At 45.0% G+C, this 25,243-nt stretch overlaps 2 protein-coding genes across 5 annotated transcripts in view; both read left to right on the forward strand.

Moving 5' to 3' along the window:
• The window catches only part of PAH (phenylalanine hydroxylase), a 42,170-nt gene extending 23,555 nt beyond the window's left edge, over positions 1-18,615 (forward strand). For all 4 annotated transcript variants that reach the window (XM_033057725.1, XM_033057726.1, XM_033057727.1 and 1 more), the window contains 11 exons: positions 21-204; positions 5,426-5,514; positions 7,670-7,737; positions 10,053-10,249; positions 10,660-10,795; positions 11,720-11,789; positions 13,240-13,296; positions 14,300-14,395; positions 14,695-14,828; positions 16,966-17,081; positions 17,647-18,615. In XM_033057725.1, coding sequence (XP_032913616.1) covers positions 21-204; positions 5,426-5,514; positions 7,670-7,737; positions 10,053-10,249; positions 10,660-10,795; positions 11,720-11,789; positions 13,240-13,296; positions 14,300-14,395; positions 14,695-14,828; positions 16,966-17,081; positions 17,647-17,687 — 1,188 coding nt within the window. In that variant the 3' untranslated portion in view covers positions 17,688-18,615. The remainder of the gene's footprint in view (positions 1-20; positions 205-5,425; positions 5,515-7,669; positions 7,738-10,052; positions 10,250-10,659; positions 10,796-11,719; positions 11,790-13,239; positions 13,297-14,299; positions 14,396-14,694; positions 14,829-16,965; positions 17,082-17,646) is intronic.
• A 5,096-nt stretch (positions 18,616-23,711) lies between these two features.
• Positions 23,712-25,243, forward strand: part of LOC116995243 (tyrosine 3-monooxygenase-like) — a 30,667-nt gene continuing 29,135 nt past the window's right edge. Inside the window, exons 1-2 of the mRNA XM_033057732.1 lie at positions 23,712-24,072; positions 24,965-25,139. Of these exons, the coding sequence (XP_032913623.1) occupies positions 23,878-24,072; positions 24,965-25,139 (370 nt within the window). The 5' untranslated portion in view covers positions 23,712-23,877. The remainder of the gene's footprint in view (positions 24,073-24,964; positions 25,140-25,243) is intronic.

A 25,243-nucleotide genomic window follows, 5' to 3' on the forward strand; every position in this document is an offset into this window, starting at 1 on the left:
AAAATTTCTCTCTCTCATAGGAAAAAGGTATAAACTTGACCCACATTGAGTCTCGACCTTCCCGTCTCAACAAAGATGAGTATGAATTCTTCATCAATTTGGAAGGCAAGAATGTCCCAGCCCTGGACAAGATCATCAAGTCCTTGAGAAGTGATATCGGAGCAACAGTCCATGAGCTTTCAAGAACAAAGAAGAAGGACACTGGTAAGGATATGCTGACAAGGTTAACATTGACACAGACTATTTATGTCACATACTCAAATTACTTATTTTTTCTGTAGTAAAGGAGATCCTCTTGAATCTTTATGGCTACATCTCTCTCTCTATTTTTCCTATACTGTCAACTTTTTCATTTGGAGATTTTCTGTCAATGTAAATTTTTTTGCTGCGATTCCGACTAGGTCTCCTGGGAAACTAGGGAGGCTCTGCCACCCGCTTTGGACTAACTGTCCATTACTTTAAGAAGTCCCAGAGAGGTCAGTTGCAGTTCTGCCTTCAGAGGGAAATAAGATTTTGTGAGTTGTTCACGCTCTTAATTCTCAGAGATTTGCTGGAGTTGAGACTGCTTGGTGCAGTGATGGCTGCCCAGCAGATAGTCTGAGACAGACTTATATGCCTCTTCAGATAACAGATGTGATTTTAATAGGATTTCAGACTTTAAATACTTTAGATCTGGATCTTCCTCTTCCTTCCTAGGAACAACATGAAAGGACATTAATACCTTCTTGACATCAGTGCTGGTAATCCTTTTACCATTTCCTTTGTGTCCTACCCATGACATTACATTTGAAGATGAAAAAGAAGAAGGCAGATTCTCTTTGGAGTCAGTTTTCTCCATTCACAGACAAAGGGACAAAAGGTTGATTAGGTGATTTATGATCATGTCAGATTGAAGAGATTCACTTTTGGGGGCTTTTTTATTTCCAGAAGAAAGTTACAGGACCTACTAGGGCTTAACATTAATTTTTCTAGTTACTATGAAAAAGTTAATAATAAACTTTAATAAATAATAAAGTTGTCGATAAACATATGCCAGAGTCAGACAGAGATACAGCTCTAAAAGCTGGAAAGTCTTGTGTGTGAAATTCTGACCTCACAGAAGTCAAAACTCCTGTGGTCAGCTGTAGGATTAGGATTTCACTGCATGTTACTGTGTTGATCAAAGGAGTTTTTGAGCTAGATTATCCTGTCAGTACTTCAAAAAGGGACTTGATCCTCTTCTGTCTGAGAGGGTAACTTGTGTTTGTTTGTTTCAGCAATTCAGAAATAATATAAAATGGGAACAATTTATTGCTGAGGAGAGAGGAAGATTGATATTTCTTTTTGCCCTTTCTAATTTTTTTTTTCAATTTGAACTCCTCTTATGAGAAATAAGGGTCCAGTCAAACTGAAATCCCCAAAGGACCATTTTTTGAAAGGTCAAACAAGCCCTGCTTAGGGGATGAACTGTGGGTGGCAAATCCTGGGTGGAGGCAGCTACAAGGGCAGAGTGAGATGCGAACAGCCAGAGCTGGAGGAAGTGTGGCGAGATGCTGTCCTTTATCAGCGATGGCACTAACAAATAACAGACCTTGTGGTGCATTTTAGGCCAGCTTGTCTTCCAAATGTGTCCTCCTGGCAAATCTGGTCACAGTCCACAGATGCGCTTGTGTGGAATCTTATTCCCAAAACACAGAACAAGAGCACTATGCCTCCAGGGAGCAAAATCTCAGACAGATGGTTCATGGGGATGTTGCCACACTTGTCTCAGTGGGCAGGTGAAGGTTGGGAATGTTTTCTTCCAGAGACAATCTAGAATCTCGTGGGATTGATTCCTTTACTGCAGCCTAAGATGCTCTCATTTCTTTCATGCAAAGGATTCATTTTGTTCCTGCTCATGAGTTGAGAAAGAAAAACCTTATTTTTCTGTTTCTGTGAGAAGCACACAGTCCCATTCTTGGGGCACTGCTTTGTGGGCACTCAGATGACATTTCTGTATTCTGTCCCTTCTGTATAGTTCAGTGTTAAACACTGAGTGTATGTGATTTATTGAGCAAGAGATAAATTAATGGCTTTTTCTTTTTTATTAATATTTCCCTCTATTTTTGGGGTCACTTTAACTCCTTTTAGTATCTTTTCTTAACTAAATGCAAAATTTAATTGACACATTCCAATAAGTACAAATATCAGATTTGGATCAACAGTGTGATTTTAGGTGAGAGCAGATCAGCAAAGTGCTCTAAATCTAAATGTAGCTTTGGAGGTTCAGATAAGAAGGGCTGGCAGTTGCTGAGCCAAAAGCTCTTTGTGTACATGGAAAGATTTGTTGTAAAAACACAGTGCATCTCTTAGTGACTCTTTTTGGAAACAAGATGGGTATCTGCAGTCCACTTGGAGCCCATGAATAAAAATAATTAAATAACATTCTGTTGCAGCATTAGGGAAATGCAGACAATTTATTGCATTTCTGAAACACGCTGGGAGCTCAGGATCTGTAGGGGCCTTGTTTGCTAGACCCTGAGGCTGGCCAGAGCATTTAAGAATGCTTAAAAAAAAGGGCTAAACCTGGGCCTTGAACTGCTATAAATTGCATAGACCTGTCTTTGACCCTCCTCACAATGGTCCAAGCGGAGGATTCTGCAGAAGTCCTTGCTGCCCCTGCTTTGCTGCCTCTCATATAAATGGCTTATTAGCATTCTGGTCAGCATTTGACCCCATGGTAATTTGGTCACCACTTGGGTGTCCAGCACCATCCCATAAATGCTGCTGTTTCACTTACAGACAAATCAATATTTATTACTGATCAGCCCACGTTTGCTCCTCAGGCCTTCACAGAGGCCCAGTGTTGCAAGAGCTCGCCCTGGCAATTCATTAATGGCTGTGCAGACAGACAGCGAGTCTGGCAAACGAGCTGGAGGAGGATGTTGCAAACAAAATATGGGATAAATTCAGCCAGGGGGTAATTTGATTTGATCTTTTGAATAGTTTCTGTGAGGGCTGGAGACAGCATCCTGGCACATCACATCTAGGCAGAAGACCCACCAGTAGCCTTTTTCCACTCTGGCCCTTGATGTGAGGGCTGTATGGACTTAATACAGTGTTTGCCCCAGAACTGTGCTCGGAGTCTTTGATTCTTGTTTCCATGAGAGCTGAGAAGGCTCAGCACTTTCCAGGACCCAACTTCACTCATGCTGGTGCAAGCACTAAGTCTCCTTGGGATTTCCCTTTCACAGCCTGCCACTTTCATCCAACTCTCCAAGCTGAGAGCTGCTCTCGTTTAGCTACTGCTGGTGTTTGGGTAGGCAGGATCAGGACTTCATGGCAGGAAGATGAGTTGCTGCTCCTGCATAGGGGAAAAGCAAGCCACCCATCTCCACACCCAGGAGTGACACCACATCAGCCTGGAATCAGTTTTCCTGCACCAAGTATGAAAGCAATCTTGAGAATAAAATATTTAATGAAAGTAAGTCAGCAATGGTTCAAACCCTGCCCAGTGAGACCTTTCTTATTCAGGCCAGCAAAGCCCTACAGACATCACTGACGAAATCCAGTGCTGACTTCAGCCCCTACCAATTTTTCTACACAGCCTGGACCCTTCAGGTCATGGTGCATCCCAGAAAAGAGTGATTTTCTTTCTAGCACTGAAAAATCCTTTGCTGTGGGGCTGCTGGCAGCTCTTTTTTCCCAGTGCTTAAAACAAAACCATTCACCAGTGTGCCTCACTCCAGGCTGGTAGTGAAGAGTCAGAAGCACAAAGCAGTGAAGCTCAGTGATACAGCCAGGAGATAACCCCAGACAGAAAATGGGTAGGGCATAGTGTAAGTAGTGACCCCTCTCTACGGATCACACACACCTTTTTCTATTCCCCCCTGTGACTAGTTAAAGTGAAGAGGTCGGAGGCGCAGGAATCTTTCTAACAGCGAGGGGAGAGAAAGTTTCTGGAGCAGCTAAGAGAACCATCCAGCAGCCGATAAACCCATCTGGGGACCTTCCTGGGTCTGCTGCTGCCATCTAGTGACTCGCTCAGGTCTGGCTTTTAGGGCAAAGAGAAGCGTGCGCATCCTGGATCGGGGCGGACCAAACCCCTCTCCTGCTGGGCGGGAGGAGGGGAGGCACCGCGGCGGGTCCCTGCATCCCGGGAAGCTCAGACATCCCGGCATCTTCAGGGCCAGCAGTCGCCAGCTGCCTGCTGCAAACAAATGCGAAGGCTTCCAGCATGGAGCCAGGCTGGCGATGGGACAGCAGTCAGGAGAGCGGGCGCTCTCTGTCCCTGCGTGGGGATGAGCAGCGGTCCCCAAAGCCAGCCCTCTAAAGATGCTGCTCCAGCGCCTCTGTGCAGTGCCTCCAAAACCCAGTGCCACAAGCGCCCTCCGTGCTGTGAGGCTCAGCACAAAGCGCGGCTGAATAGTCCCGGAGACAGAAATCCTCTTATCCTCTAGGTGGTCCATCAGGTCTGGGATGAGCCCCATCACCAAGACACTGCAGGGAACTCATTCAGCAGCTGCTGGCCAGGGATCAGGTTCACTTGGCACAGCCCCCAAGATAAAATATGAAGGTATGGCCGAGCAGCAGGGCTCCTAGCTGAGCAGAGAGCCACAGAGGGGAATCAGCTGTCCAAGCACCGGCTGAGCAAGCAACACCCATTTGTACAAGAAAGTCTCTCAATTAATTGCAAACTTTTTACTGAAAGAGGCTGCTCCTCTTCAGTCTTTGTATTGAATTGCCATGAAGACGCTTGACTTACTCTTATCTCAATGTATCACATCTGGAAATCCCTGTGGTTCTTCTTTGTCCTTCACCTTGTGTCCTTCTGTAACCAGAGGGTCACATTGGCATTACACTCTGTGTGGTCAACATAGTCCATTCTGACATGCTGGCTGTGCCTGAGACAGAATATGGGTTACAAGGCGATAGAGAACCAGGCCAAGAAAGTGAATCGAGTTAATGCATTATTGTGTAATGTCTGTAGTGATAAAGTGCTAGTAAGGAAGCCATTTATTGTTTTGTTTCAGAATCCTAAGTCAAGTGGGGTCACCAACTAGGTCTTAGAAAGAGTGTTTCCAACAGTCCAAAAATTCTTTATCCTGAGGTTTCTTGTCGTTCCTTTGAAAGGGATGATTCTGGCTTATTGTGAAAATTTTCTGCGTTTTGATAAGCCAAGAGACCGGAAGTAATAAACAGAAAATCATAAACATTACAAACTAGCTCTGCACTAAGGGTCAGATGCTCTTGACCCTCTATATTCTTCCAATAGTGTAAAACAATCATAAATTCAAGAGAACTTGCTTGGTTTGTTCTTGTTTCCTACTACAGGGAAAAAGACTGAATGAATTTAGCCCCTTGCCTATGATTCTTTATATATATGATGAAAAGATGAAAATGTCAGAAGGACCAAAATCAAGTAACAAAGAAGGATACCAGTGTCTATTTCTTTTCTGTTTTTCAGTGCCATGGTTCCCAAGAAGTATCCAGGAGCTGGACAGATTTGCCAATCAGATCCTAAGCTATGGAGCAGAATTGGATGCTGATCATCCTGTAAGAATTCTTTTTAGCATTTTTTCTAGTTATTGGCATTGATCTTTCTCTCATTTAAATTTGCTCTCCTTTAGTACTGATCTAGTGGACTAAATGTCACATGGTACAGGACAAGAAGGCTACCACCTTTCTAGGGTTATAATCAGTCCAATCCCTGGTTTTGGAGTAAATCAAACCAAAGGTTGCTGCAATTGAGCAAATGCCAGGAGATCTTAAAAGTTGTAGTGGTTTTCAGAGCACAGGGCCACCACAAGGACAAATCTAGTCTTCCCAGGAGACTCTGATGTTGTGATTTCAGGCTCACTTTGTGTATCACTATAAAGAAAAAGAAGCAACATTATCATAGCCCAGAGAAAGACTTTTTTCATCCTTGATTACATACACGTGATTAAGCTCAGTGTATGTGGATGCTAAATCTGATCTGGTACTTTTATGGTGAGACATTACAAAAGAAAAGGCTTTTGTTTCAAAAAGTTTGTGGTTTAAATGGTAGCATCAGAAAGTTTTGTTCATTGACTTAGCTGATAAAAAAATTTGTTTTGTGGTTTTTCAGTTTTGTTCAGATACAAGAATATTTTCTGCCTCTGTTCCCTCTCCAAGCAAACAAGAACTTACTTTCATTTGTCAAAACACACTGAGTTCCATGCAGTGCACCAGAAATTGCTGCTATTAGTTTAATTGAGATAGGGTGATTATAAATAAATTACATGCAGTGCACCAAAAATTGCTGCTATTAGTTTAATTGAGATGGGGTGATTAGTCATTCACTACCTATTGCTTAATTTGAGACGTGTTATGTACCATGTACAATGATTCATGATGTTCACTGTGGTCATATGAAAGGCAGAATGAAAGGAGGTACACTGAGCCAATGGCCCCCTTGTGTGTCATGCGGGAATAGACCAAGATTGTGTTTGAAAAAAGAACCAAAAAAAAAGAAAAGAAAATAAAAATATATAAAAAGGAATGAAGCATCTCTCCTCCAGTTCCTAGAATTAGTTAGTGAGCACTTGTGCCTTAGAAAAGAAAGCCATCTGCTGGGGTAAATGGGTGTGCCAGTCCGCAGAGTGCAGAAAAAGAGAAATTAAAGGAGCCCATATTTTTAGCAGTTAAGTGATGCATGGAATTTAATCACGACCCCCCATGACAGGTTAATCTTGGACAGTGCATTTTTTGGGCCAATTGGCTACCTCTTTTTGATTCACACTCTTGAATTTACACTCCACTTCAGCTGTCTCCTCTACTTGGTTGTGTTTTGTGGCCTTTCAGTCCAGTTGTGCCATTCACCACTAAGAGATGTTTTTATGGACTGCTGCAGTGCCCAGGGAGCTGTTCCTATTTGCCCTGCAGAAGGATGTCCTAGCTTGGAAGGAGGATGTGTCTGCATTCCAGGTGGTGAAGGCACTCCTGCTCCTAAGGATCTTTCAGTCTAAACAGCAGGCACACTGGGCTAGGAAAATGGTTATCCCCAATGAAGATTTAGAGGTTTTATTTCTTATCCTTGGTTTTATTGCTAATTAGCTGCAAAGGTCAAGCTCCCACCCACAAGGTCTATTAGACAATCTCTGTAGTCATTAATTGCCTTCAAATGGTTGAATTTGTACTACAAATAGGGGTTTTTGGGCTGCCAAATGGTTACTGATCCTCTAGCAGTTTGAAAATGAGCACTTTTAAGTGTGGTTCATGCTGAAAATCTGCCTAAAAGGTCTGATGGAGTTGATGAATGTGTTTCTAATGTGTTTTGATTCTGTTCCTCTAGAGCAGCCCAGCTGTGCCAAGCACAGTAACAAACTTCAAGGGAAACCAGAAGGGCATGGTTATCTGAGCACTGATAATTCTAGGTTACTCTTGCCAGGAGCGCCCCATTGTTGCTGTAAAGGAACAAGTTTCCCTATCTCATAGGAAGTGGAAATAAGGAAAGACTTGGGCAATGGGGGTGGTGAGAGTCTGTGGCTGGATGGCTGCTCCCGTGGCTCTGCAGCCCGGGAAGGAGCGGTGCCCTGGGTGAGTGGAGCCTGGCAGAACAGAGGCAGCTTTCCCACCGACCTTGCTGCATTTCTTGGATGCTCCAGCCATGCCTGAGGGTGCTCACTGGGAGGAAGGCTCTTCAGCTTTTGCACTTACACATGGGCTGGCCATCACTGTTTCTCTTCAGGGGTTCAAAGATCCCGTGTACCGGGCCCGGAGGAAGGAGTTTGCGGATATCGCCTACAACTACAGACAGTGAGTACCCACTGCATGGGCACAAAGCAAGCCCTCATCTCCTGCCCTCTCCTAGGGTGCTCACCCTGCTGGCTATCCCTGCTTTTCCACAAGCATCCTCCTGCTCTTGGCTTTTCTCTGCCATGTGTTTAATTCGTCCTGTTCATACATTTATTCCCAAATCACAGCAAAACAAAAGTAAATTGTTCCAGGCACATGTTCAGAAGAGACATCATCTCCCTTGTCTCCCCACAACACCCCTCTTTCCCAGCTTTGTTGTCTAATTGAGCAGCAGACTGTTGCTACTACAAAGACCTGAGCATTGAATAAATCTGGTATTCCCCATTAAACCAGGGCTGGGGGAGGAGTGCCTATCATTAACATTAAAGCAGGATCTGCATACACTATTAAAATAATGAATAACTTATGGTTCTGATGCTAATCCAGTGTCTGTTACCCTACTTTTATCATGTCTAATCCAGCTGCAATCAGCAATTTGGGCTTTCATTTCCCAAGAAAAATAAACTAATAGAGATGATAAATTCAGTTAGAATAGGCTTATTTGATTGCTTTCAATGATCAGATCTGGAGGAGAAAAAATTCTGTTCCCAGAGACACTCACATATATAGATCTGTACTGTTGGGCCTGATTCTTGCTTGGTAAAAATGGTGTTTGTAAAGAAAAAAAAATTGGCATATATTGTAAATGTTGGGCTACGCTTTGCACAGGATCTAAAGATAGCCCCTAAGCCAAAGAGCTAATGTAATCACAAAATGAGAGACAAAATTGGGCTGGTTGATGGAAAGTACAAAATGACAGGTGAAAAAAGTCAAAAACCCAGTTTATAGCTAGAAAGTTTGGATAAGATTTTGTGTCCAGATGTGAACAGATCTAATGTCCATTCTGAGATATTCCACAGAAGATACAGAGAAGTGGGCAGGAGGAGAGGCACAACCAAAGTTATCGGGCTTCACTGAAAAGGCAAGGGTTCTTAAGTTGTGAAGGTGCTACACAGCTGCAACAGTGAGAGGGATCAATGGTTGCTCACCTTGTAGTCTTCCTATCATTAATTTAATCATTTTCTGTATCTCTTCTTTTGCATCTGTCCTTTCTTTGTGCTGTCTGCCTCTACTTTGCCTTTGCTTTTTTGCCTCCTCTTGTGGTAGATTTACCCACTGTTTTGTTGAATGTTCAATTTCTGATTTCTCTTTTCTTTGCTTTTAGCTTGCCTCTTCCCTCTGCCTTACTTTGCTTCTGGCCACATTGATCCCTAGATTGTTTTTTAAATTGGAATTTGAAAGGTTTTTAATCCATAGCTTCCCCCTGTAGCCCCAGAAGGTGGTTGAGGATTATTTAAGAGTGCTATAGGAACAAAAAAATCCCCCAACAATCCTCATAATTCAACATGATGTTTAAAGCTCCACAGATCAAGGAGAGCTGATACAGAGAGACAGAAAGTGATGGTTCTCTGGAGGAGCTGCCCTGAGGCTCAAGAAAAAAAATGGGGGAGTGGGAGATGGTGGAGTGTCATCAAGGATTTAACAATGGGTCTCTGGGGCTTGGAAAGCTTCAGCATTATTCCAGCAGTGTTGTTAACCCTATTAAGTTACTTAAACCCCTTTGATTTTTCAAAGCTGCTGGATTCACCTATGGCCTTAACATTATTGCTAAGGAATTGGTTGTTCACAGGAGGCCAGACTGCATTGCTTGTGATGTATAACTCCTGTTAGCTTCAACATGAGCTAAGCACGTGGAGGCCTGAGCGTGGGATTTAACTCATAATTACTACTTATAACTGTAAAAAGTCAAACTGGCTGGAGTCTGCATCTGTTACGGTACAGAGCACAGATCAGAACTTCTCTGCCACTGCAACAGAGTTTTATGGAGCTGATGGTTTCATGTTTTTACAAAAACAATAAATATAATGCCCACTAGAGTAAGAAGTAAAACAGCTCTATATATAGAAGGAAAAATAAATTGAAACCCATAGCCAGCAAGCATTTTGAGAAGAACACCTTTAAAAGACAAAAAAGCACTGATCTGTTTTTAACACAATAATGCAAGGAGCTGTCTAAAGGCCAATATCTCAAGCTCAGTAGAGTCTTTCCTGCCAGTGACTAGGGACAAGTGAGGCTCCTCTTGCACCTGCATGTCAGCCTAAAACCATCTCTCCTCCTGCACCAGCAGATCCTGGACAGTCCTAGTAAAGCTGCAACATGAACCAGAATAAGAAAACTTTGTTGAAAACGGCAAGTGGGGAAGGACAAAGAGCATGATGTTGATGGCATAGGACATTTTCTGTAGCTGCTATTGAGGGTATCCATTTTCTTTCTAGTGGCCAACCTATTCCTCGTGTCACCTATACAGAAGAAGAAAAGAAAACTTGGGGCACTGTCTTCAGTGAGCTGAAGAGTCTGTATCCAACTCATGCTTGCTATGAACACAACCATGTGTTCCCACTGCTGGAGAAGTACTGTGGCTACAGGGAGGACAATATCCCCCAGCTTGAAGATGTTTCAAATTTCTTGCAGAGTAAGTTCGAAGCACCTAAAAGAACCCAATTAAATGAAAGGCCTCAGCTGTCATTGGGGGTGGTGCTTCCAGAAAAGGAAAAACAATCCCTGATTTATCAAAGGCTCCCTGTGATGTTTGGGCACATGACTTAGCCTGTATCCCAGGTCCTTCTCTAATGCTTCTAGGGGTACAATAAGACAGATGCTCAGATACTGTGCCGGTGGTATACCTGGGCAGAAAATTGCCTCTAATTAAACTCTGTGTAACAAAATGTGTTGGTTTGGCATGAATGCAAAACCAGCACACATAATGAAATTAAAAAAAACTCAAAACAACCGTCCCCAAACTTTTCTGACTGTGAGGAGTCTGGATAAGGATAAATCAAACACATCAGCTGTTTTTAAGATGCTGTCTTTGTGTCCCTTCAGGCTGCACTGGGTTTCGGCTGCGTCCTGTTGCAGGCTTGCTGTCCTCTCGGGATTTCCTGGCTGGGCTGGCGTTCCGAGTGTTCCACTCGACGCAGTACATCCGCCACTCCTCCAAGCCCATGTACACCCCTGAGCCGTGAGTACTCTGGCACACGAGGGGTGCTCAGCTGCAGCACACCAACAGCAGGGTCAGTCCAACTGGGAATAACTGCACGGGACTCTGCAGCTCTCCTGGAAACAGAGCTAGGGGAGAGCAGCCAAGGGCTGCTGTCTTCTGAAAACATTTACTGAGCATTTCTAGTCTGTTTAACAATCTGCATCCACTTCTGCATGTTCTCCTGGGGCAGATGAGATAGTTTTGCTACTGAAGGCCTGCTTGTGGAGTGGCTAGGATGCAAGAGAGCAGTGTGCATTTAGCTAAGCTATTAGCACCCAAGTAGTGCAGCAAGGACTCAACCTGTTGCAAGCAAGCTTCTGGCAGTAAGATAGGAGAAGCCCAAACCATTGAACCCATCTCTTTTTAATTTTGGAGTGTTTCTCTCTGTCCCTGTCCATTGTCCTTTCCACTTGACATTTTAAAAACAAATTTCTTATTCTGCTTCATATTGTTGCAATTATTCCTTAGATTTTTTTGCTTCCTACTTCTGCAAGTTCTTTTCCCTTTCTTTTTTCTATTTTTGATTCTTCTAATTTTCCTTCCGGCTTTTTTTTTATCCTATTGTCATCATGCCAGACTGAAATGTCTTTTACAGACTTGGCCTTTTTTGGGCATCTTATCCCTTTCCCCTTTCCATCTCACCAAATCACTTCTCTGTATTTGAAGAATCTAGCAGTCCCTGCTGCTGAGGGATGTATGATGCAGAAACACAGAAAACCCTGGGGTTTGCAAGCATTTCCATCACAAGAATAATTTCAGAGCAAAATGTTTTCGTGTGAACAAGATCTGCTAGTAGGAGCAAATGCACTGTGCTCTTGACTGTGTGCTGGCTCTAGGGCATTCTTCCAGCATTGCTGGACTTTTCCTGAATCACAATTATTCAGATGTCATGTTTTCCTGCAGTGATATTTGTCATGAGCTGCTAGGACATGTGCCTCTTTTTGCTGATCCCAGTTTTGCTCAGTTTTCCCAGGTAAGTTACTTGGTGGTTGTATTATTTATATAATTAAACACACATTCATAATTTAGAGGATGATCCAAGAGCTGTGAAGGGTGGTGCAGATTCACATTTAAGCATACTGTGTAGGAGTGGCTGAGATGGTTTGTTTATTTATTGCTTGAAATCTGGACACAATTCACATAGGTGAAATCATAACATCCAGCTCCAAACATGATCTTGTGAGAGCTGCTTTTTGACAGGCCCTGTGAAGCCATCATCTTAAAACCTTCCTGCAGATGTTGATCCTTCTGAGTGAAGTCGCATAGCTCATGATTCAGATGGTTAATTACCTTACCATGATGTTCAAATACTAGAGAAAATGAAGATTTTGTTTTGTTTTCTATTGAAGCGACATTGGAGGCTGAGTAAAGTGAGGATCTGTCTCAGCTGTAAGCATGGGAGAAGGCTGGAGAGGAGATTTCTTTTTGGTAGTGTTAATGTCTCTGGAAAAGAAGCCAAACCCTGGAGAAGCAGTAAACTTTTGGCTGCATCCTACCACAAAACATGGAAATACACAAAGAGAGAAAGGCATACAGACAGAAAGACTGACAGAGAGAAGGGGAAGACGGAGAAAAAAAAAGAAAGGAAAGAAAGAAAGAAAGAGAAAGAAAGAACAAAAGAAAGAAAGAGAAAGACTTGATGTAACCTCTCAAAATACAGAAGTCAGTTTGATCTAGTTAAGTAAGTTCTCAGTATTGCCTTCAGGATTTGCCTTTTCCCAGAACTGTGTTTCCTTCCAGACTAGACCTACTGTACCTTGGCTTACTGGGATTTGACATGGTGATAAGCTGCTCCAATGCCTTTCTGTGTCTGGGGGAAGCCCTCTGATTTTTGCACTATGCAGTCCTCACTAGGGCAAATCAAGAAAGGAACCTGTTTATATGTAGTCTCATGTATCTGTCTTTTAAATCCAACTATTGCATGCCTCCTGGACAAAAATCTCCATTAGCTTCCAAGGTATGAATTATCTCTTTCAAATGATGCCCTGTCATTCAGAAAAAATAGCTCATTCAAGGCTCCAGAAAAACTCCTTTAATCAGGACCCATCAAAACAAAGAGAAATATATAAGGTGTGTAGGTGTGATTGATTTGCCTCCTTTTGACCCTACGATTCTCTCAGATGTTCATTGTAGACTTGATCAAAAGCCTCTCAAAGCAAGAGGAAAATTTTATTTAACCTCAATGGGCTTTGTACCAGGCACAAAGGACCATGCCTTGTAAATGACATTTGGACAAGACCCTTTGTTCATTTTTGGAGAGGTTTCTGGTTTAAAATTGATCTTGCATGATAGGAACATGTCCTGTAAACATTTGTGTGTGGTAGTAAGCAATGGTAACATTTAAAATGTGAGCAATTACATAAGACGGGGCAGGAAGAATGTTTGCAATAAACAGCTTGAAGAATAATGGTTTATTGTTACAGGAAATTGGACTGGCATCTCTGGGAGCTCCAGATGATTTCATCGAGAAACTTGCTACGGTAATTTAATAAATGAGGGCTCAAATTTTCCAAAGCGCCCTGTGTTGTCTTAATTCTGCTGCCCCTGAAGTCAGTGATAGAACTCCCATAGAGCTGAATGGGATCAGAGTGAAGACCATGATTGGAAAGCCCCACCCTGAAACAGTTGCACTAAAGGAAAACAGCTTTGGCACCTCTTATTCAAAGTGACAGCTGTGATTAAACACAGAAGCCCAAACTAGATTTCCTCCAGCACAAACATCTTGGGCAAGAAAAGATTATATATTACTACATCCCCACAGGAAATTTCAAGAGGCAGCTTCTGTAGTTGTTTTACCTCCAAGCATCTCTTCCACTTTGCCAAGCAGGCAATATCCTCTGCAGTCAACATAGATCACCTGGATGCTATTCTGACTCAGAGCTGCAAACTTTGAATAAAACCAGCAGTTTTCCTCTGAGATTAGTGTTCCCAGTGCCAAATAGGGGCCACCTGGGCAAAGAATTCCACGAGGTCTGACTCTGCTGATAGATGGGGAATTTTCTTCTGAGACAGGGCAGGTATCCCTTCAAAAGAACAGACCCAGGAGTCAAATTAGGCCACACACCATCTTCCTTTCCTATGGCACCAACAGCCTGTTCATACCCCTGCTCTAGTCAGATGCCCTGTGTGAAGTAGGACTCAAACTTCTCTAAACTAAGGTTCAATCTTCCACTGGGTTGGCCAGCCAAAGTAAATCTTTATTGCTATGATTTCATTGCGCCTGCTCACAAAGATAAGCACAGCAAAACATAACTTTTTTTTTCATGGAAGTGAACTGATCTCAGGCACACAGAATCTCATGCTGTGCTTCTCCCAGGAGAAGAATTTCAGTCTGAAGGGACATCTATTGCATTTATACACTTGAATTTGACACATGGCAATATTTTATATAGAAATGAAAACTCCAAGTGCATTCAAATAAATGGTGTACACATATTACTTTTTATCAAGGAGTCATGAGTTTCTGTCTCATTTTTATTCCAGGTTTATTGGTTTACAGTTGAGTTTGGACTATGTAAAGAAGGAGATTCTCTCAAAGCATATGGTGCAGGGCTGCTGTCTTCATTTGGGGAGCTGCAGGTGTGTTCTAGAAAATAATTAAAATATGTTTATAATTATTCAAATTTCTTTTTTTTTAATGTCTCTGGATCTTTGGTCTTGCTTCATACTTTATGCATAGAAGTAGCATGAAATTAGCACTTTATCACAGAACTCTGATAAATGTGTAGGTGTATGGATACACAGAGAACTCACACCTCCTTCTTTCCCAGTAAGTGACATTATCACTGTATACCACAGGTGGGGTGGCTCTTTATTTCTTCCACTGCACATTCAAACACTTTTAGACTGAAATAAATTTCTTACCTTTTTGTTCATAGTATTGTTTGTCAAGTAAGCCTGAGATTCAGCCTCTTGTCCTGGAGAAGACTTCTGTGCAGAAGTACCCTGTTACTGAGTTCCAGCCTATCTACTATGTTGCTGAAAGTTTTAAAGATGCAAAAGAAAAGCTAAGGTACTCCTGTCGTTCCAGAGAACAACCTATTCTTGTCTGCTGCAAATACAACGGATCTTATTCCCATAATGGGTCCTGGGTTGGCAGTCATTTTTTGAGAGGCATTAGAAAAATTTGTGCAATGCTTAAAGATAATAAACATTTTATATCCTCAGAATCTTAGGCAAAAATGAGTGGTAACAGGAATATACCTTAGGCATGAAGCCAAGAATTTGTGCTTAGTGTATCAAGGAGCTTCATCTGTCTAACGAAAATACAACAACAAAAAAAATATCTGTTCAATTGCAGTGATACCAACATTTAAGGTCAAATCTGACTAATTAATGCAAACCTAGTTACTTTATGATTACTGGAATTAACAGTCCTTGTAAAAAAAAATCTTGTAGCATCTACTCCTTTTACTCTGAAGTTATGTCTAGGTTCAGTTCTGATTCTTGCAACAGGAATGGCTCTGCCTGTGTTGGGGTTCAGCTTGGTTTTCACCTTGACACTGTTTATATTCCTGTTAAAACACCAACACACAACCATATTTCTGGATGTTAGTCAAGCCACTGGGGTTTTGCCTTGGTTCACACTCAATATATTTTTCACTTGGAGGTGCCACACAGGCACTTGTCCCAGACCTTCAGTCCCTTATCTTTCTACCATTCCCAGATAAATTGTGCTACACCCCAAGATATTTTGCTACCTCAGGCTCCCCAACTCTGGGGTCTTCCTAGCTCTCTCACCTGCTGCTTCCTTAGTTGCCATAAGTCTGTGGCTCCTGCTCGTGCCCTTTTCTCTGGGAAATACCTGGGAAAAATGGCCTTCTTTTCTGGGCTGTGCTATTAATATCCTGCACGTGGCTTCCACTTTCTCTGTGCACATCTCTAACGGAGTAACAAGCTCCTTGAGGAACTGAAAGATGCTGCCTTACTTAGCTGAAACAAAATATCTTGGATGTTGGGTTTTTTATTATTTATTTCAGTGACAAAATTGAAAAAGTGGTAAAATTGAAATAGAATTTCTGGGGGTTCGTCCAGTGCCTGTGTTAGTGGCTTGCATCTGGATGTGTGTGCTTGTGGGTAACAGAATACCTTTCTGGAAAATTATCCTGAGATTGACCTGTAAGATCTCAGCTTTTAACTTCTAACTGGGATCTTACCTTCAGCTGAAGTTTAGGGAAGCCATCTTCTAACATGATCTGTTAGAAAGACTAGACCAATGCTGCTAAATTCATCATAGTCAACGTAATATTTTTTCACTGTCACACCTTGTACTTGTTTGTACTGAATCCTGTTTGAGACAGTGTTCTTAGCTGATAATAATTAGGTTTAAACTGAAGAGGCATTGTGGGGGTGGCATCCAGCGTATTCCACTGCTCTGGGCATATGGGATTTACCCTGCTGAGTCACAGTCTGTGTAGTGGGACTCCACAATCAACTCCTGCGTGCTTCCCTTCCTCTTTCAGCAATAACTGAAGTAATCCAAAGCAGATATATAAGCCAGTATCCTGCTGGGGTCTACAAGGAGCCTGGAACAATAGCTCTGACCATCTCATCCCATTCAGAGCCCTTCTTTCCACAGTTCTGTGGTTATGCAAATTAATGTTTTCCCAAGACACCAAAATCTTAATGCTTCTGACATGGAATTAACTACTTTGCAACAGAGAATGCTGCTTCACTCCATTAACTATCATCTAGCTCTTACCTTACCTGGTAGTTTCCAGGTAACATAAGAACTAGACCATGCCAGAAGTTAGGTCTCTGCTTGCTCCTTGGCATACCAGGATGGCATAGATCCTTGACCTTAATTCACCAGCAACTCAGGCTTGGATTAAAATTCCTACATTTTGCACTAATGAAAGGAAAATGAGGTTTTCAAGCTAGGCAGATCCCAGTTGCTTCATAGTTGGCCTATAGCAGGAGCAGTGGTGCCATGCCAAGAGCTAAGTTAGTCCTGTTCAGAAAAAAACAGAGGTGATAAGGACAAATGCAGCTTCAAGTGTGCTGCAGAACATTGTAGGTCTCAGATCAGCCAATAGGAATTTCAGTTATTTCCACCCATAGATTTTCTTATCCCCACAATCAACAAAAGAAAAGAGTTAGTGAAAAAAAATATTTTCAACTTTACATTTGTTTATGTTTTTTTCCCTCAGGAAATTTGCTCAAACAATCCCTCGTCCTTTCTCTGTTCGGTATAATCCCTACACACAGAGGATTGAAGTCTTGGACAACGCAAAGCAGCTGAAGAACTTAGCTGACATGATCAATAGTAAGAAATGGCAGATTTGTTACCTTGAATTCCTTAAAACTTGGGTCAGAAATAGGAACCACAAGGCAGATTCCATCTGTTTGCATTTAATGCTCCGAGCCTATCCAAGATAAGGCAGCACATATATTCTTTCTCATGAAAAAACTTACTTCCCAATTCTAGCCAAGTTTCAACAAGCATTTCCACTTGACTGTAACTTGTTAAATCTGGAAAACCCAGTTTTGGGGGAGATGCTAGGAAATGTCAGATGGCCTTGAGGTGGATCCTGATGTGTGGCTCTAGCTGTTTTCAGTAAGGAAGAGAAGAACCATGGCCTTGATCACATTTTCCCTGTCACCTTGGCTAGCCTGCTGGGAGCCAGCTCCTTTAATCCTGTGAGCCAGACTTCTACGGCTAACGAAGGCAAAGGGATGACTCTACAGACTTAATGCCAGTAATAAATGTGTTCAGCATTTCTCTGCTCACCTTATTCCTTAAGTGAATGGATATAAAGGGTAAAAAACATACAGCAGTGTTAGAAATGGGCTAGTTCTGGAATTAATTGCTCTGATTATTTCCTTTGCAGGTGAGATTGGGATCCTTTGCAATGCCCTCCAGAAGATCTAATGAAGATTTCCTGTAACTTGCTAGTGACTAGGAGCTATCGTGTGCGAGTGCCGGTCTTGATCTAGCCTCACTCTATTATCTTCCAGTGTACTGCATTAATACTTATATTATATATCTTAATTATCAGAGATTAGCAGAGAAACAGACATCTATAGGTGACACTCAACTCTTCTGGCCTTCAAGCACTAATCCATTTTTTCTCACTAATGTATAAAAATTATCTTATTCCTGGGAATCTGGGGGAAGTCTGTATATGTTTTGTGCCAAAAGTTAGCAGAAGGAGATCTTCACCATGCAGAGCTATAATCTGCTGCACCTGTGAGGTTTGGGACCAGGGATGGGATGTCAATGATGAACACCTTGCCTTCTCTCACAGTCACTCTCCCCTCAGTGCCTCCCAGTTGTCCAAGGTTCCCATGGAGTCTGAAACTCTACACCTTGGAGGGTATACAGGGAGATTTTTCAGGGTACAAGGGGAGTTTCCTCTTAACAGGCATGCTCATAGTGGCTGGCTGATGTGTGAAGGCTACATGTTTTGTGTGTGCGTGTCCTTCTCTGAGAGGTGTCTCAACTTTCTGGTCTCACAACCTAGAAGGTGGATACCAGCACCTTGGAAATGGAAAGGAAGTGCGTGTTACAATACAGCTGAAGACATCAGAGCCTTCCAACTCCTATCTCACTGTGTCTGTGGCTAGAGTCCCCACCAAAGCCACAGAAGGCCTGGGTCAGCTGTGTCCCAATCTAACTGCATTCAAACCCAAACATGTTATGTTTCAAGACAGGTCCTAAGTAATGACATCTTTTTGTATCTCTACTACTCATCTGAGCTTTTTTTGGTGAAAGCAGTTTTATTTTTCCTGGAGTATATCTCAACTGAGTCAGCAAATGGAACCAAAGGTGACTTCAGCTTAACTCAATGGCTAAGCATGGAGAGAGTACAGTAGTTTCACGAATACAAGCCGCACGGATTATAAGCCGCACCCCCGGTGCCTCGACAATGTTGCTGTCTTTGTCAATAGATAAGCCGCACCCCGAATATTTGCCGCACTTTCGTTCGTCGCGAGAATCCGTGCACAGCTTTCACAAATTGGCCAATTAGTAAGAGGATCGCGGCATAGCGGGCTTTACTGGCTCGGGGCGGGGCCAGGCAGGCTCGGCCCGCTCATGGTTGCCGACGGGGCCGGGTGGCCCAGCTCAGCGCCACGGCTCGGCGGGGTGGCCGGGTGGTGCTGCCGCCGCCGCCGGGCTCGCTGGCCCCCCCTCTCCCGTCAGCACCGCCCCGCTGCCGCGTTCGCTCGCCCGGCTGGCAGGGCTGCCGCCGCCGGGCTCGCCGTCCGCCCCGCTGCCGCTTTCGCTCGCCCCGCGCCGCGCCTCGCGAGCGCCGCGCCCGCCCCGCGCCGCGCCCGCCCCGCGGCGCTTTCGCGGCTCGCGGCGGCGCTTTCGCGGCTCGCGGTTCGCGGCTCGCGGCTCGCGGCTCGCGGTTCGCGGCTCGCGGCTCGCGGTTCGCGGCTCGCGGTTCGCGGCTCGCGGTTCGCGGCGGCGCTTTCGCGGCTCGCGGCTCGCGGCGGCGCTTTCGCGGCTCGCGGTTCGCGGCTCGCGGCGGCGCTTTCGCGGCTCGCGGTTCGCGGGCGGCGCTTTCGCGGCTCACGGCTCGCGGCGGCGCTTTCGCGGCTCGCGGTTCGCGGCTCGCGGCTCGCGGTTCGCGGCTCGCGGTTCGCGGCTCGCGGCTCGCGGTTCGCGGCTCGCGGTTCGCGGCTCGCGGCGGCGCTTTCACGGCTCGCGGTTCGCGGTTCGCGGTTCGCGGCGGCGCTTTCGCGGCTCGCGGTTCGCGGCTCGCGGTTCGCGGCTCGCGGCGGCGCTTTCGCGGCTCGCGGCTCGCGGCGGCGCTTTCGCGGCTCGCGGTTCGCGGCTCGCGGCGGCGCTTTCGCGGCTCGCGGTTCGCGGCTCGCGGCGGCGCTTTCGCGGCTCGCGGTTCGCGGCTCGCGGCGGCGCTTTCGCGGCTCGCGGTTCGCGGCTCGCGGCGGCGCTTTCGCGGCTCGCGGCGGCGCTTTCGCGGCTCGCGGTTCGCGGCTCGCGGCGGCGCTTTCGCGGCTCGCGGCGGCGCTTTCGCGGCTCGCGGTTCGCGGCTCGCGGCGGCGCTTTCGCGGCTCGCGGTTCGCGGCTCGCGGCGGCGCTTTCGCGGCTCGCGGTTCGCGGCTCGCGGCGGCGCTTTCGCGAGGGCCGCTTTCGCTCGCCCCGCCGGCAGGGCTGCCGCCGCCACCACCAGGCTCGCCGGCCCCCCCCTCCCGTCTGCACTGCCGCCGCGTTTCCTCGCCCTGGCCGGCACTGCAGGCCCCCGCACCGCCGGGCTCCCCCCACGCTGCTGGCCCCGATTCTGCTGGGCTTCCCCCGCTGCCAGGCAGCCCCACCCGCCGGCCTTCCTGCTTCTGCCATGCTCCCCTGCACTGCTAGCCCCAGTTCTCCCGGGCTCCCCCACCCTGCTGGCTCAGGCTCTGCCGCCCTCCCCCGACACTGCTGGCCCCGCCTCTGCCAGGCTTTCCCACCTCTGCCGGGGCCGGCCGGGCTCCAGCTTGGCTTGGGGCTGCCGCGGGCTCTCACTTCCGTGTTGGCAGCTTTTAGAATTTTGTTAATAGATTAGCCGCCCCGGAATATTAGCCGCACTTCCGGGTTTCCACCAAAATTTTGGTCAAATTGGTGCGGCTTGTATTCGTGAAATTACTGTAGTTTTGTTTTTCAGGAAGCTGTTTCTGTATTTATCCAATAAATTCCACTCAAATCAGCCAAATGCCCCCTTGGACTTGTCCACATGGTGTAATGCCTCCTTGTAGCTCCCTGGCTGAAGGAGGGAAGTCAGCGTTGGAACATTGGAGCAGAATGGAGCAAAGCAAAGCTGAGCAGCATTTCCAGCTTGAAACAATTTTGCATCATGACACTAACATGGCTCAGGGGTCACATTTCTGTTAGAAGATTGAAAGATGGAGAGGGATTTGAATGCCCATGAGTCTCATACCTGAATAGTACTAATTTTGTATTTATAGTTTGAAAATCAATACTGATTTAATGTAAGCATCATCCTTTAGGAAGACAGAAAGTACAGTTCTTTTCATTATATATATGGTGGGTAATAACATTAAACTAAGGATACCAGCTGGAACCCTTTTCAATAGACATATACTTATGCAAAATGGTATAATTTTGGTGCTTTGAAGTAACCTTTTTTATCTCAGTATCTTTTTATTCCTTTTTTTCCTCATCACAATGTCTCTCTAGATATTTCAATCCCCCTTGACATATATTTTCAGTGTGAAAGTAGCCCATATTTTTCTCTCTTAATATAATAGGACCCATGAGGTAACTGCATGCTACAAAGAGACAATTTCATTCCAAGGGTAAAGTCTTTCAAACTAATCCTCAGACAGCTTTCCAAGCTCCTCTGCTTCTGGCTGTTGCTGTATGCATGACAGCAGCAGTTGTTCTAAAGTGATATGGAGAGCCCAGGATTCATGATTTTCTTTTATGTGTCAGTGGAATAGTTAGAGAATATTGATGCCACATATCTGATTCTCTGTCCCTTAATGCAGGTTTAAATGAGCAATAACTCATGAGCCAAAGCAGCATAGCATGGCTACTCAGCAAGACAGAAGAGAAAAAAAAAAATGTTCAGCATTTTAAAAGCAGAGGAAATGTATGGAAAGTAGATTTTCTTGTAGAACAAATAATCTTGTACATAAGCACTTTAAATGCTATAGATAAATAATATTTTAAATAGTACTCCTTAATAGGTGACTTATTTCCATGCTTAAAGAAAGTCCCAGCTGTGTAGGAAAATACTTTTTGCATTATCTGATCAGTGTAAATCCTCTTTGTATGGTAAGCACACAAGTCAACCAGAATTAAATACCCAGGTAGGAGGGAATGCCCATTTGAGGTGTTCCCCAGCACAGAAAAAGGCTCTCTTGGGCTGGGTGACTGTCACTCATCCGGTCAAGATTATGAGACTGATATAAACACTTCCTAATGTGCCATCACTTAGAAATGCACAAGGCCCAGCTTGCTCTACATTTGCATACGTCTGAAGTCTTTGAGTGCTACTCACACTAACCTATCCCAAGCTAATCTTTTAAGTTACCTTCCTCTCTTCTATCCCACGATGATCACATTTCTTGGTGTCCTCATCTCCAGCTCGGTTTCAGGTGATCAAAGCAGCTTTTTGTGAGGCCTTTTCCTTTACAGTGACCTTGGCCCAGGTCAATGGTTGTGACAGAGGGAGGGCTTGTTGCCACTGGTGGATTGCTCTGGGTGTCCTACAGATGCCTACATCTGTCAGCAGCCTTGGAGAAGGGACATTTTATTCCCCAAAGAATGCAGAAATGGTTGAAAAGGAGATTAAGCACAGGAGTGGTCCACAGGATCACATTCTTTTTGAACCTCCCTCTGCTGCTTCAAAGTGTGCTGGCAGCTATCAGAGAAGACATTTTGATGTTCAGATGTGACCATCTAAATTAACCTAAATAAACTAAAAATATTAATGCCGCCTCCATCTCAAATGAGTGGCTCTCTGCTCATACAGGATAAAGATATCTGCAGTGGTACCAGATAAAAACAGGGCAGGTTGTTTGTGGTAATCAGACATGGCCTTCTTCTCCCATGCCCAACCTTGCCACTAGTGCTGGGAGAACGTGGGAGTGGGAAGAGCTTTTTTCCTCTTAAAGCTCATTTCTCCACCCAACTAATTCAGTTGCAGCTGCCATTCAACAACCTCTAAGTTGGCCCCTTGCCCTCCTGGAGTCATCTGGGACACAAGCCAGGCCTAGAGGGTGCTGCAGTGTGCATGAGGGGTGGGTTCTGTGTCAGGGATGGATACTGCACGGCAGACAGTGGCCCCTGGGCACAGGCTGGGACACCTCTTTTCCCAGGCTGGCACCCACCACACCCTGCAAAGGCCACTGCACCTGAGGCCTGGAGGAGCCAACATTGCTCAAGATGCTGAGACCTCTGTCCTGGGCATGGTGCTGTGAAATTCATCTAGGGTTTGTCTATCAGCTAGGAAAAAGAACTTCCCAGTGCTCAGTCTAGGCCCAAGGGAAAACATGGTGGTGTCATGATCCCTAGAGAACAACATTTCCTTATCCTGTCTTTATCTGCCCTGGCCAGGGAAGAGGTAAGAGCATGATAACACTTAGGGGTGTGACAGAGCCAGGATAAGCTAAGGGGCACATAAAAAAGGGCTCCACCCACAAAGGGAGGCCAGGGGATGGTCTTATCTCTGAACCTGCAGGATGACTTTCACGGTCTGGCACACTATGACTTGAGGTATGAAGATATGGGTTCTCATATCCAGATTTAGTTTATTATGTCAGGTGTAAGGGAAGGGAAGATGTGCCCACCCTGTCAGGAGCAGAGCTAAATCCCCCTGTAGCTTGTCCTGCCACCCACAAGAAAGACGTGACCCTGGTCTTTTTGAGAGTCTTCTTCACTGAAGATAAAATCATGACAGAAACAAGTTCCGATGGAGGAACATAGCCTGGAGGCAGCACTCCTCTCTTGGAGGGGTAGGGTAGAGCAGGTTCAGATCCTGTGGGTAAGAAAAGCTCAGAAGTAGGTAATGAATTCTGACTCTGGCTGAGGTCTCTCTGGCACTCCCAGAATTGTGTCTGTGCAGAGGAGACAGCACTTGGATTTGGCCATGATTTGGGAGAAGAACCCATTTGTTCACTAGGAATATAGACAATACAGAGAGAGTCCCAGTGAGGTAAGAGAGAGTGGGGATGAAGGACAGTCTCAGACACTGTGCAGGTCAGTCCAGACCGGCAGATGTAAGTGGAGCTCGGGCTAATTGATTGCCTCTCCACAAAGGAACTCCTATCCAGGGCTGAACAGCTTGCAGACACCTTCAAACAGAGCAGGAGGACTGCACTTTGAAGTTACTCAGGGGAGGAGGGCTGTCTTGGGCTCTTGCGCACATCCTACACAGGCGGTCTCCCTTGATTTGTCTGGCACGGCCAACATAAATGTCCCTGTGCCCAACACACAGCAACCAGCTTGTGTCCCTGCTTCTGGCACCTCTGAGCTCACCACACACAGACACACTGCATCTCCAGTCCCACCAATTCCCCCGGCCATTGCTCCCATACCCTCAGGCGGTTTCCACTCAACATCTGGCTACTGCAATCCACTCCCCTATCTCCCAATGAAGACTGATTTGGTGGGGATGTCAGGCCCAAAAGAAGAGGCCAGCAAGAAGGAGATTTGTGGCATAGAGTCATTGAACAGCCAAGGCAGCCTGGACTCCAACAGGGAGCATGACAGAGCTTCTTTCACCCTGACCCTCACCCTCTACAATGTGAGGAAGACTGAGCTCTCTAAGGCAACTGAAGTCTTTGAGGTACAGAACTCAAAATCCCCTTCCTTTGCTGAACCCTCTCTTCTGTCCCTACTGCCTTCATGTCTCCCAGTCTGCATCTGTCCCTGTCTCACCTTTCTCCTGCTCCCTCCCTGACTTACACCTCATGCTGCCTTTCCCCTTTGTCCTTGTCCTGGTTTTGCTCCAGCTGCTCAGAGAGGTGGTGTGGTCTCATGGCGAAGAGGGAGAGTGCTCTGGAGGGAGGGAGGGAGCGTCTGGGCACAGTCTTTTACAAGAATCTTCATTTCATGCAAGGGCTGTTTAGAGCAGATACCAATCAGTTGTTTCTTTCTAGCAGTTGTGGTGGCCAGCATTTCAAGCACTCAGACTATGGGGATGGGAGAAGCCAGTGAATTTTCTCCGCATATTTGGCAGGAGATTCAAAGACTGTAAGAGCTGTGAACCACACAGGCATTATGTAGTCTGGGCACTGAAGTACCCCTACCAGGTGCTCACTCTTATCTGGGAAAATTAATAACTCTAAAGAAAAGTATTGTACTTGTTACTTGTTTTTCATAATTATTTAAAGATTATGGTGCTATTACACATCAGTAGATCTGCTTTCATTCTGGCAGGATTTTAAGTTACCCAGACACTCATTTGCTATCTCTGCACAGATGAAATTCTACAGTCAACATTCTCTCATCATTCATGTCCTTCTTTCTCTACCTAATGCTGTAGTGTTTAATCTTTAGCTCTGTCTGTATTTTAGCTCTTTGCAAACCAGACATTATAGGACTATATTGTTTAACACGCACTTCTAGTTAATACCTCTTTTAGTCATCTTTTGAAGAGATTGCAGAAATGTATTTAGACTTACCTGGATTTTAAGCCTTTGGAGAAGCTTCATCATATGAACACTTGGCTCTTGCAGATGTTTGAAACTCAAATCCATCACTTTGAAACCCGTGGAGCCAAAAAGCCCAAGAACTCTGTGGATGATCTTGACATTTTTGTTGAATGTGAAGTTCACAGTCCTGATGTTGGTATCCTTATCACCTCCTTAAAGAGAGTAGCAAAGGATGTGAAAACCAGCAGAGAAGACAAAGGTAAGAAATGCATATATCTCTTAGTGCAGTTCTTTTGGAGTAACTTATTTAGTTTTAGCTTCAGTTTTGTAATAGTAATTCAATTTGTCTGGAAAACCAATGAG

Source organism: Catharus ustulatus, chromosome 4 (assembly GCF_009819885.2).
Source record: "Catharus ustulatus isolate bCatUst1 chromosome 4, bCatUst1.pri.v2, whole genome shotgun sequence".
Taxonomy (NCBI): domain Eukaryota; kingdom Metazoa; phylum Chordata; class Aves; order Passeriformes; family Turdidae; genus Catharus; species Catharus ustulatus.